We start from the raw sequence: 13,055 nt of genomic DNA on the forward strand, positions 1-13,055 counted from the left end.
TTGAGCCGCTGGTGGCTCGCTGTTCCCAAAGCGGACAATATTCTGTGGTGGTCCTGGCTTCTGTCTCCGTTGCCATCAACTAGTATCGTTGCCATCAACACCTATGTGGTCCCAAAATGTTATAGATAATTAACTCGATGGCTGTGTTTGGACGAAATTAGCTGGAGCTGAAGTTTATGACTCAAACTGGAGCTGGAGCTTCTTTTGAAGCTGGAGTGTATTATTTTTTGTAAGTGTTTGGTAAGTAGTTGGAGCTTATACTTGTAGATTATTAAAATCATAAGTTCAAGCTCCTATAAGTTTTCATAAGCTCTTATAAGCTTGTCGGCCAAACACACCCCATGTGTATGATCGTAACTAACCATCAAAGACTTCCGTGATCACGCTATAATCTCGGTTTATATGTAACCGTTTACTTGATTTATACGATGATAACTCATTACCTGATTTTATTTAATGTGTATTCTTTAGCAAATCACTCAGAAAAATTTTTAAACACACTTCTTTAGCAATTACTCGAAATTTGTTTCAATACACTTTGACGCACATAATTGTAAACCTTCCTCAATATCATCATTATTTTTTAAGTTTGTGATTTATACACTTTAAGATCCTTATAAATTAAAATTCCATCAAGCATAATATTTAAAATCGGTAATTACAAGTGATTTTCTCACATTGTGGTGCATACAATGTAGATAAATTGAAAGCAAACTAGTACGCATCATGAAGTGACAAAAAACAAAGAAGAAATAAGTTAACTTAAAATTTCGACCAAAGTACATACTATATTGCAGGTGGTACAAGTGGTTATTACAAGAAGCAGATAGACAAGGTGGGTGGAGGAGCACCATACTACCTCGCGTGCTACCTTTCATCTAAACAATGGGCCATTAAAAAGTTACGGAAAAAAAAATAGAAAATAAAATATAACAAATAAGAAACATCCACGTGCCAAGCCCTACCAAGTGTCATAACATCCATCCCCATTCAGACACGTGGCCAATTTCTTGCCGTATACTACGCAGGAACACGGTAACCTGGGCCCCTTTTAAATGGCCACATAAAGCGACGGTATCAAATCAAGCGGCCCAACAAAAGTGGTCCTGTACCTTCAGGGCCCACTTAAGCAACCATCACTTTGGTCCCACCGTAGACCCACCCTACACCAAAGCCTGCCCACCTTTGTAGACCCCACTCCTTCACTCACGTGCTCACGTTCTGTTGTTTCACAAAAGGGGATGATTCTCACACACTGTTTTTTGATCCTCACACACCCTTTTACCCCGGAGGAGTTCAATTGGTGTGTGAAATTGGTGTGTGAGGATCAAAAAACAGTGTATGAGAATCATCCCTTTACACAATTGTAAAAAAAAAATAAAAATTAATAACCAGACTAGTTATTGTCTAGAAGGTGATCGATGATTTGTCACAATGAAATCAATCTCTTTCTTCTCATTAACGTTTGTGGTCGCCGAAGCTGACGTAATTACCGACACGGGTGTCGGTTGAAATGCCCAAAACGCAGTTGTCCCGTTAATAGGTATAGCCCATACCGGGACCAAAGATTGAGATTGTGCAAGCGGTGCGAATAAGGTTTTCGGCTTGGTTTCGATTCGGTTTATATCGAAATCTCTAGGGAGTTTTCTTTTGTGTTCGGTTGCAGATGTGGTCGGGACTTTAAGTGTACCGTTAATCGACATAGCGATAGCAGGAATAGTACCCGTACCTGTTGCCGCAACAATAGATGGTTCAGCGTGTTGTAACAGCCATTGAATTGTTTCACCGTCCGATTTATGACCGAGTTCTCTAGTCAGCTGAAATATTCGTGCAGCACACGTGGCAGGCATTCGGATTCGTCTTCCTCGTCCTTCGACTTTGGTGTGTCTATCCTTATTGGATGCTCTTCTTGATGGCGTGGCAATTTTTATGGGCGCCGTAAGTTGTGGCTCATCTGAAAAAGGTTCCTTTTTGAGAGGAATGAACTGGAACTCGGATGGTGACGTCATGGTGAGGTATTGAAAGAGAATGGGAAAAAGTGCGTGTGATTGTGTGTGTGTGTGTGTGTGTGTTTTGATGGGTTGATGAATTCAATGTATTGTATTGTGAACGAGGGGGCCGATTTGGTGTTGGAGTGTGGGACCACTGTTGTGTACAAAATCAAGAAGGCTCTAGACCAAATTTCACTCATTTAATTAGCCCATATGCAGTGGACAGGATATTATGTGGAGTGAATTAACAATGTTCCTCAAACCTCATATTGCCTATTGCCTATATCATAATATTCCGTAACCAAAGTAACTACATGAAATTATTGTATCCAAAACTTTGTTTCTATATTGTTGGACCGTAGGACAAATAGAGGGCCACGTTCGAGAATATATTATGTCTGGTGGGCAAGCAATTGAAAGAGGCTCACTAAAAATGAATATTAATTTTAATGGGTATGCATAAATTTCTGACTTTAACCCAATTCGTTGAATTATCGACTCACAAGCTCTTTTAAATAATTCTAACTCATTCACTTAGAGAATGAGAGATGTATAGATGTATTCCATTTCCAAGTGATATTTGATATATATGTTAATTTAGATAGTATGCGGGTTTCAAATAAAAGAAATTGCAAAATTACTTGAAACTGGTGTCTATAGTGGCATGGTCTCCGTCTCCGCGCCATTATCAAGACGTCCTTGCTCGGTCCTCTAACACTCTCTTCCTTGCAAGACACTCATAAAATGGGGGTATGTGGTGGCATCGCTCTGTCGCCCAACCCATTTCTATATCGACATCCCACTCAATTTTGTCTAGATCACTTTCAACTACCACACACTTCCTCACAATCACAAACTGCCACATCATCATTATATTAACATTTCTTCCTATCACAAATGAATAACAAATGCACTCTTATCCATCACATTCTTCCTAAAAAAATTAGACTTGCTGTATTTGTTAATTATACCAAAGTATATATTGAGAAGTAGATGGTACAACCCAGTTTTACCGAGCATTTAGTTAATTATACCAAAGTATATATTGGGAAGTAAATGGTACAACCCAGTTTTACCTAGCATTTCATAACACTCGTCGTAAAATATGCTTACAAGCACGAAGGGAAGGACGACGTGGTGATGACGGATGCATCACACGCAGTGGCGGACCCAGAAATTTTTTTCACCGGGGGCGAAATTTTCTTTTAAAATGTAGGGATTTTTTTGCCATGGAGGTTTTGAGGCAAAATATAGAGTTTTTTGAGCAAAATTTGAAGATTTTTGGGCAAAATACGAAAGTTTTGAGGCAACATATAAATGTTTTGGGGACAAAATATGAAGGGTTTGGGGTACAAAAAAAATTCCACCAGAGGCAAAATCGAAAAACCAAAAAAATTTGCACTAAACATTGCAAATCCACTGGGGGCGGGCGCCCCCCTCTGCCCCTGCATAGGTCCGCCCCTGATCACACGCCCATACCAACGGTGCCATCCCTATCACATGGCAATGACGGATGAATGGCACGGCGTTGGGACTAATTTTTCGTACTTGATTAAAGCCACTATAATCCATTTTTCAGTTTCGAAGTTCATGTTGAACCTTGAGTTGAACACTGAACTTCAATGTCACCTTTCCTCTTGCCTTATTGTATTGAACACTAAATTTCAACGTCACCACTCCTCGAATCAAGTATTCAGGTCATTGACGTACAGGCTAAAAGAGTAAAACAATTAATCATTGCCATATATTGGTTTACCTTAAAAAAGGTTGTCTAATGTGATGTTCATCCAACAAGACATATACATATCATCTTTAAAAAGTTTAATTATTTGCAACAACATTCTGCAAAAAGAAGTTACAAACAAAACTACACAAAAACTGATTCTTTAACAAAATAAAACCTTGATCAAAACCGGGGTTCAAGAAGCCTAAACCTTACAAGATCAAAACCGACGTATCAAATAGTCAAATTCTCTTGAATACCAAGAAACGACCCGACAATTTGACCTCCTACATCAGGGAAGTTTTCGAATCCAGGAAGTGATCTTACTTTACCACTTCTAACAACTTCAACCGGATATTTCATAAGATGACCTTCCATTTCAGTTATTTCATCAGCTGCAAATTGATTCCAGTTAGCTTCAGCCATTGATCTAACTTGTCTTACACATTCAATTGACTCTGGCTTCATAAAACACTCATGAACGGTGCCAAGATGCTCAGCCCAAAGAGACATTCGATATCCATGAATCTTGAATTGATCATCAATACCAAAACAAACATTTCAATACAATTAAGAAAGTAGTTGTGCATCTTGAGCATATTGAAGGTTAGAAGTGTAAATTAACAAGTATGATTTACCTGTCCTCGTGGATCGGTGAGGTTTTTGGCCCAAGTATGATGAGGTTGGTAGGCACCCATTGCAATTTCTGTGTCTCGAGTTCCTTCCATAGAACGTTGATTTATGTTTGCAGAACCTATAAGTACATACTCGTCGTCTACTATCATGCCTTTTGAATGAACATAGATCATAAATCGTCGGTTCTTACGTGCAAGTCCCTACAATACATCAAAGTATGAACAATGGTGCACAATGTCAAATGAAAGTCAGTCAAAAAACAGTCAAAGTCAAGTTTGGTCAATGACTAACTAGCCCTTTGACCAGCCAACGACTTTTACAACCTTGACTGTAATGACAGGTGGCAATTTCAGTCCGCTTGGTTAGGAGTGGGTCAATTCGGGTTGTCTTGTACGGGTCAATAAAAATTACTCCAGTATTAGAAGGGGAATTTGTCAAATGGGCCCAACCGGTTGAAAGCCCTCTAAGTCTTCTTTTAATGTGTAAAACTAAAACTGTGTAAAATATTCTTTTCCAAGATTTAGATTATCATTATAGCATTTATAGTTTTAACATATTTATACATACACATAAAAGAATAAGAAATGTGTTTGCAGTTCAACTCAACAATACAAGTTTATTCGTTTCAAAACTAGTAAAACTGACCCATTTTTCCGCTCATCTGGACACCTCTCCGCATTATGGATTGGATTTCTAAATGTAACATGAGGATATTTCAAGGTTTTAAGAAGCTTTTATAACAGTGTAGTGATAGTCGATAAAAGGTTAACCTGAGGAGTACTATCAGGAGTATGGTTAGGTGAAGCATCACTTGTGTCGATTGCCTCTCGGTTCCCCAAACAAAAGAAATTTAAAAAATCTTGTGTAGAAAATGCCTCCTCAAGACCAACCTCCACCAAAGCCTTGTATATAGTTTGATACATCATTTGCATTGTTTTGTTCTGCAGAAATCAAAGTGTCATCTCAATAAGTAACTGATCTTGACTTTCTTAAGTCAAAGTCAAAGAAATATACCTGCCAAAACAGAATTCGTTGAGTTGCAGAACCTGTTGGTACACCCTCTGGCCACATGGGTATGACAATGTACACTGCAAACCTTTCGTTTGCTCTAATTTTACTAGCAATCTTAAGTGCAATTTCCATTGGAATCAAATTGTTGGCACCTAAAAATGGTAAAGATAATTAAATATTAACGCTCGTATAGATTTATTTAGCACTTAAAAATTATTATAAAAATAGAAGAAATGTCCCTTACCCAACTCTTTGTAAGACTTCCAATTGTATGAAGATCCAATAAAGTATTGATTTTCGATATAGATATAATGTTGTGCAGATCGAATGGCCTTTACGTATGCAGAATGTATGCTCATGTCGATCAGAACGTTCTTCCCGCACATCAGATTCTGTTCAAACGAGTTTATCGTTAATCACTATTAAAAGTTATTATTGTTTTATATTTTTTTTACAATAAAAAAAAAAACTCTTGACTCATGAAAGTAATGATTATATCTCCTCACCTTCGCTGTAGCTTCCCGCGGTTCCTTTGGAAAGCCTTTAACAGAGTTTGAATCAATCGAACGAAATATCTGCATCATACAAATCAGAATTTTATTGCATAAGTGGTTGACTTTTGAATTTGACCCGTTTGAGATAAGACATAGTACTCCAATATGCCATTCATTGATACATGGGTCGTGATTTCCACCTACAATTTATATTTTATTTTATTTACCTGTACATGCCACCCCTCAGGGTCATCCTCACTTACGGAAGGTCCCTCATCTGCACCCAAAAGTTCCGGAAACTTCTCCAGTTTTAGCAAAGCATCGATTGACGCTTTAAGTTTTTTTATACCCCGAGGCTTCGAAGCCTTTAACCATCGTTCCTCAAAGTTGGTCATAATATCATACGCTGCGGGCCCATCAATTTTAGTATGCAAATCATGCCATGGTTCTCTTGGACAACCAGAAACACTCCCCTGTTAATATCATAATAAGGATCATGTTTAAAAAAAATAAAAAAAAAAAAATAAATTATATTTTTCTAATGACCCCCTTATAGACTGTTATTATTGACTTTTGATTGACGGTTATTCTTTTATACAAGCATTTTGTGCACCTTAATGACAGCCCTAATCATAAAAATCCTTAGAATATTGAAATTCTTCTACTACTGACTTTTATTTACCGTGAAAGTTGGATTATGGTAATCATCTGCATGAAATGTATTTAAAGTCTTAAATATCGGATGTTGTGGATTATCGTATCGCCCGTTGCAAAGATCAAGTCCACCAACAAAAGATACAATTTTTCGTTTACCATTCTCTGCATCAGCATCTACAATAACTGTTTTCTGGTGGTGCGTGTAGATCGTCCCAACTTCCTTAACAAAAAAATAAATATAAAAATAAAAATGTGAAGAATATAAAACTGATCATTTTGTTCCTACTTGTTTGTTGGTTTGTAAGGTACCTTTTTCTTGACCCAACTATGTTTTTTTCCAGCCATACGAGGACAAAGCAAGACTTGCACCGAAGAGTGTTTGAAAAAACGCCGAGTCTCTTCATCATGCGTTGCCATTAGTCCATCCTGAAGATGTAGATACAGAAATATTCAAATCAAAGAACACGAGAATGTCTAAATGGGTCAAAACGGGTTAAAATGGGTTGGGTCCCATAACAGTTTATGCACAAGAAGTTATAAAATTTATGTAGGTAAGTATTATTATTACTTATAATTCAATACTAATATTGTTTCAGAAATTTTATGTGTTAAAAATACATTTCGATAACCTTCGACCTGTTTGACCCATTTCAACACAGAACTAATTTATACATATTTGACCCATTTCAAGCTAAAACGTCCGCCTTTAAACTATCAACATACTTAAAACGAAACTGACACTGGGCTCTAGTTATTGAGTCGACAACAAATATCGATTTATTGGAGACTTGACTGACTCTTAAACCCTAAATTAAATTTAAGACAAGATTTAAAACCCATGAAAATTTGATATTACCATTTTGATGGCGTCTCTATTTTATTTATAATTTTTTTTTCAAAACTTTTTTTCCTACTTATTGGCCGGAGTTCCACTCGGAAGCAATCTCTCTATCCGTTGAATAGAGAGAGGGATAACTTTCTCTACTTTTGAGAGTGTTTTCACTCTAGGTGGAGAAATGCCTTGTCTTTATTCTCGGATAGGGGAAGGATTGACTACATCTCACCTCCCTCATACACCACTTATGTGGTATTGGATTTTATTGTTGTTGATGTTGTTGTTAAAACAAAACTAACACTATCAAGAAACAATAAATTAACGTACCGTTTTGTAGCCCATGATGTTTCTTGAAGTAGGATCATCCCAAACAAGAAGCAAAACCCTAACACCATCTTGTGCTTTAGATTTCAAAAGATCTCCTAAAGATTGCGATGGTGCATTCGATTGGTCACGAACCAATCTCACTTTATCCCAAACCGACCACCCAGTAATATAAACAAGACGTTGTGCATTACTAATCGCATCGAATATATCAATCCAACAAGTTCCATGAACATAATCCATGTCATCACTTAACTTGAAATCCGGTAGACTTTTATGAGGCACGTGCGCATCTTGATACAAAGTCACCCTCCCGCCTTTCCTTAATGGAAAATACGTCCCGGGAACACCAACATATTCGGGGCCCGCTCCTACGCCATTGTTATAAAAACTCAATCTTGCCATTGGAATATATTGCATTGTGAGCGATAAACCAGCTCCGTTTTTGCATGGTCTCCCGTTTGCGTTAATAAGTGGAAAAAATCCTTCGATTTTGGATCCCGAATATATATGTTCAACTGGGATTGCTACCGCACCTATAAGTTGAGACCCCACAATGTCCCTATCTTTAACAAGAAAATGAACTTCGGCTGTATGATGCGCAACGGGTACATTAAAATGTTGGTTCCAAACGGGGTTAGTGCTATTCGAAAGTACGTAAGTTCTTCCAATTACAGCGCTTGTTATAACAATAGAAACGTACGGATCACTAGTTTGTTTCCCGGGAAATTTGGTAAAAACATCTATTGTTTTATGGAACACATCCATGTTTGGAAGGTTTTTCGCTTCGTGAACCCAAATATCAAGGTTTCCATGTAAGAGCAATACTTTTAACGCCTTTTTAGGTGTCCCAAATGGTACGATTTGGTAATTCTGTTGATTCGCTAAATCTAAACAACCGTGTTGTTGGATAGCAAGAATTTGTGTTGAAGAAGGTACACCCGTGAATGTACTTGGATACGAAACGCTATGTAGATGTTTTTGAGTATCCGAGGTAGAACAATGATCATCTTCACAAGAGCGATTAGTGGTCCCACTAACACCACATTCTTGATTGTCACTATGACTATTCGGTTGAGTTTCCATTTTTCGTGCGAGTAAAAGAAAGTTTGTTAGTGTTGTGGAGTGAGTGATATGGATATGGATACGGATATGGATGATATGAAGCTGAATTGTGATACGGATATGGATGATATGAAGCTGAATTGTGAGATAGATATGGCGATGGATGGATGGATGGATGGATGGATGAATGGAAGTGGACGAAAGTTCGACAAGATTAGGATTATATGAAGATGACTAATTGGATTGATTAGCCATACATGTATAAAACAAACATAAACATATGATCATAGGATTGATCACGTAGATCTATAGTTTTGTTCAAATGGGATATCTTTAGATATATGACGCAAAACCTAAGCTTATTGAATACAGAATATGATCTAGAAAACTTACAACAATAAATCCATGTAAGAACGAAAATTATGAATACCTTTTGATATGGAATTTGTTGATTAAGGGGATGATCACAGCTTGAAACAAGATCAGAAAATAGGGAATGAAGAGAAGGACCCATGTGAAAATAATTGCGATTATAACGCAAAATATTCACCAAAAAATTTTCTGTCAAAATTTTGGAACAAACACATATTAAAATTTGTTTTCAAAGAAAAATCCCTTTACTACCAAACGCAACGGTTTTCAAATTTAAGCAAAACGCGCATTAATTTATTATTATTATTATTATTGATTATTAACCTATAATAAGTATTTTGAAATTGACTAGTGAAACTAGAAGTGAAACATTGACAACTCCTCGAACAAGGGATGTGCATGATTCGGGTAGAATCGAAAACTGAGAAGAAACCGACCTAAAACTGTACCCGAGATTATTTTGTCCGATTCTTGGTTTAAAGAATTTCATATTTTTGAGTATCGGTCCGGTCCGGACCAAACTCAAAAAGAAAGAATTTTGACCAAACCGAAGATAATGTATGAATAACTTTTGTATAATAAAGGCAAAGGCATTATATTGTACTTAAACAATATTAGCCTACTCCATGACAATGGTTATTTGGCTTATAGTGTTTGATGTTGTTTGTTTATTAGAAGAGATTAATTAATAGACCGGCAGAGTTAGTAATTAATTGTTGGTGTTTGCAATTTTATTTATTGAGATGATTTCATTGAGTTTAGTATGTATAATGTACTGTTACTGCATAAACGTAAGGCCTTCGTTTATTTAGACTTCGTACGAAATCAAAGTTATACTATCATAGTTCATCCGTACGGATAGGAGTTAACATCTGTACGGATAGAGTACTGTAGCACGGATAAGTTATATTCGTATGAATGAAGGACACATCCGTTGGATACATCTGTAGACTCGATAGATAGGTGATTTCGGGTTCATTGTTAAGGTTACGAACCCTAACACCTCTTAGCCAATTCTAGTCGTCCATTAGCAAACCCTAATCGAATTCTAATCGTTCCAAGTCAATTCTTAAGGTAAATAGATCAATTAATCAAGTGTATTCGAAACACTATATCGAGGATTCCGCACTCGATATAGCAATATACGATTGTTTAATTCTGTTTAAACGATCCTACAAAGTGGTATCGGAGCCAGTGATCCTGGTGAGTGCATGATGTTTTTTTCATAAAACCTCGAAGGTAGATGAAGTAACGATTCAGTCTGTGCGAAAAACACTGAAGAACGGGTTTTGCACTATTATGTGTACAAAGCCATAAACAAAAAGAAAATATTTTTGGATTTTTTATCTAAGAAATGTAAAACATATTTTTGGATTTTATATATTACAGGAAAACAAAAATATACACAAAGAGTTGGGTTTTTTTTTATGTTAAGGGATCGGAATGACACGAGAGACTTAGCATCTTTGTTCATTTTCAAACATTCAGTATATACATTATCATTCAATTACTGCTGGATTTACTGATATCACTTCATTAAACATGTACATGCTCATCCTTAACACTTTGAAAATCACATTGACATTAGTTACTCGAACATTATAGAGCGATGATTTTTGAGATCATGTTGAGTTCATTAATATTAGACTCTTTCATCACTTATGATCGCATGTTGTATTAGTTAGCCAATTCATTCCGATATTTGGCAACTTTCCCTTATCACTTCCATGTACTTTCGATCTAATTGAACACGAAGGTTCTCGCGGCATTTTGAATAATCCTTTCAGCCTTTGGCTTCTACTATTGGTTTATAATCCTCAATCCAGTTGGCTCGGCAGATCTCAAAGTATGTTGGATTATCCGAATAGGCGCATTATTTACCGTAGGCATTGGTCTACAGTTAGAGCAGACATACATGTTGACCAGTCGTCACAAGAACCAAAACACAAGGCCCAATACTTCTTTATTTCAAGTTATCGTAGGAAATGGAATCAAAAGATTAAACTTTCACTGATGTGCATATCTAGATTATATTTAGGTGCGTATCTTCCTAACTTATAGCCTATATGGGTATAATTCTTAATCGCAGACAACAAGAATCTTGATAGTTCGATGTGAACATCGTGATTAACAATTGAAGCCAACACGGGGGCGTCACACTAAGAATGATTTGATTTCTTTATGAGCAAGCATACTTCATGAATAAGCATACTTCAAATTTAAAACTTCGGGAATTTTCAATCATTGATACGCCAACATATTGACTTTGATTTTCTATGGATATTTCATTGTATAATTCAGCATATCAAGGTCTTTTTGAATCATTAATTTTGAACATCATCATGAGTGGAACTTCCATCATTTCTTTATTGACTACATGCTTCGTTGTGTGTGCTCAAATCATTCAAAGGTGTTCTCCCTTAAACACTTGAAAGATCCGCAATAAAGAACATATTTTTGACTTTAAGCGAGAAGGGACACTTACTTCGACATAAACTATTTTTTTCGACATAAACTATTTTTCTCTGAATTTGGGGGTTCAATTTTGATTATCAAGTATGAAGGCCCGTGACAACGTGGCGTGCACCATCCAGACAGATAACCCTCAACTTATGATCCTCTGAATATCTCATCATAGTTTTGACACTGAATGGCAGAGCAAATTTTGAATTTTGCTTGGGGATATGCAACACCACCCTTTTCTAATGATTATAAGTTATAGTAGGGGTTACGTTCAACCGACTATCAGGTTCCTCAATAGTTATCTCTAGATACAGTTTCAGTGATAGTTAGGTGACTACCCTCAAACGCTATAGACCTTTCCATGACTTCCGATTCTTAGAATGTACATTATTCTTAGTGTGATTGTCTAATGCCAAGAAATCGTTAGCCACGTCTATCAGTACATCACATAACAGATATACATAAACGTTCAGTTAAGTCCTTACTAATCGATTATTAGTTATCAGTTCAGTAAAGTTCTCGTCATCTCCAATAAAACATTAAGCACAACTACTTTACAAATACAAAAAGTTGATATTTTTAAAAACCTCTTTGAAAAACGATTCCCACATAGAAGTATACAGAAGTCATTGTGAAGTCAAATCATTTTGAAGATGATTTTGAATACCATGTGTATGTGTTATTGATTTGACTTATGCTCATTGAATTCCACCTTGATTTGATATACGGTGTATCTTTTGAAAGTAGTTTTCGTATAAATGGAGAATTAAAATAATTAGTTTTAGCCATAATCAGAGATCGTGCCTTTAACTTGAGTAAATCTATAGAAGAGTACTTAGCTGATTTGGTTGAAGAAGTGGAACTTGGTGGAAAAAATTGGTTTGGTCGTCCACTTCTTATTTAGAGGGCTGTTAAGTTTGTGATATAAATGTGGTTTAGAAATACCCATCGTATGTGCAATGGTTTGAATTTAGAAAAGTTGAATGAAATTAGGTTTTTGAGCTGATATGAATCTTGCACAAATTTTCATCATGATCAATTTGAGCTATACCACGTAAGTTTTAACGCATTATTTATCGAGTTTTGATGAATTTTTTCTGAAAACCCTAAACATTCAGTTGGTTCGATTAAACATGAATCCGTATGTTTTAGTTTGAATTGCTATATATAAATGGTTAATCGGATGCTTATTCAGGGATTGGTTTGGGTTTATAACATGTTTTGATTCGCAATAGTGATTTTTGAAAACCCAGATCTGTTGAACTGCATTCGTACAGATGGAATCCATCCGCACGAATACAGCTCCCATATGTACGCGTGGAATTTGTAACCGTACGGATACGTTATTGGGAACCCTTGAGTTTAAATGTTTATATCCATATTGATATTGTGAGATTGATATGATCTATTTACTTATAACCGGTTGATAACATGTTTAATTATAAAAGAACAATCCTTGTCATTTGTCAAGCATTAAAGTGAAC

General features: G+C 36.2%; 2 protein-coding genes across 2 annotated transcripts; both read right to left on the reverse strand.

Annotated features, from left to right (window-relative positions):
* Positions 1-1,400: 1,400 nt before the first annotated feature.
* Positions 1,401-2,009, reverse strand: LOC139904111 (transcription factor TCP9-like). The gene has a single exon (XM_071886045.1). It carries the CDS (start codon positions 2,007-2,009, stop codon positions 1,401-1,403), a length of 609 nt encoding a protein of 202 aa, XP_071742146.1.
* A 1,939-nt stretch (positions 2,010-3,948) lies between these two features.
* On the reverse strand, positions 3,949-12,201 carry LOC139904120 (phospholipase D beta 1-like). The gene is made up of 13 exons (XM_071886052.1): positions 12,159-12,201; positions 11,927-12,004; positions 8,739-8,871; positions 7,675-8,638; positions 6,822-6,938; positions 6,538-6,732; positions 6,083-6,328; positions 5,868-5,936; positions 5,606-5,753; positions 5,365-5,513; positions 5,121-5,291; positions 4,353-4,550; positions 3,949-4,242 (listed from the first exon to the last, which is right to left on the reverse strand). The coding sequence occupies exons 1-13, from the start codon at positions 12,199-12,201 to the stop codon at positions 3,949-3,951; spliced, it is 2,805 nt and encodes a 934-aa protein (XP_071742153.1).
* Positions 12,202-13,055: the final 854 nt, after the last annotated feature.

Source organism: Rutidosis leptorrhynchoides, chromosome 1, assembly GCF_046630445.1.
Source record: "Rutidosis leptorrhynchoides isolate AG116_Rl617_1_P2 chromosome 1, CSIRO_AGI_Rlap_v1, whole genome shotgun sequence".
Lineage (NCBI taxonomy): Eukaryota > Viridiplantae > Streptophyta > Magnoliopsida > Asterales > Asteraceae > Rutidosis > Rutidosis leptorrhynchoides.

Bases quoted from the DNA above. Each gene is read 5' to 3' on its own strand.
- LOC139904120 (XM_071886052.1), bottom strand. From the start codon at position 12,201: ATGACTTCTGTATACTTCTATGTGGGAATCGTTTTTCAAAGAG. The intron at 6,939-7,674 runs GTACGTTAATTT...CTACATCTTCAG, and splicing joins ACATCATGGGCTACAAAACG to GATGGACTAATGGCAACGCA. The intron at 5,937-6,082 runs GTAAATAAAATA...TGTATGATGCAG, and splicing joins CTGAGGGGTGGCATGTACAG to ATATTTCGTTCGATTGATTC.
- LOC139904111 (XM_071886045.1), bottom strand. From the start codon at position 2,009: ATGACGTCACCATCCGAGTTCCAGTTCATTCCTCTCAAAAAGGAACCT.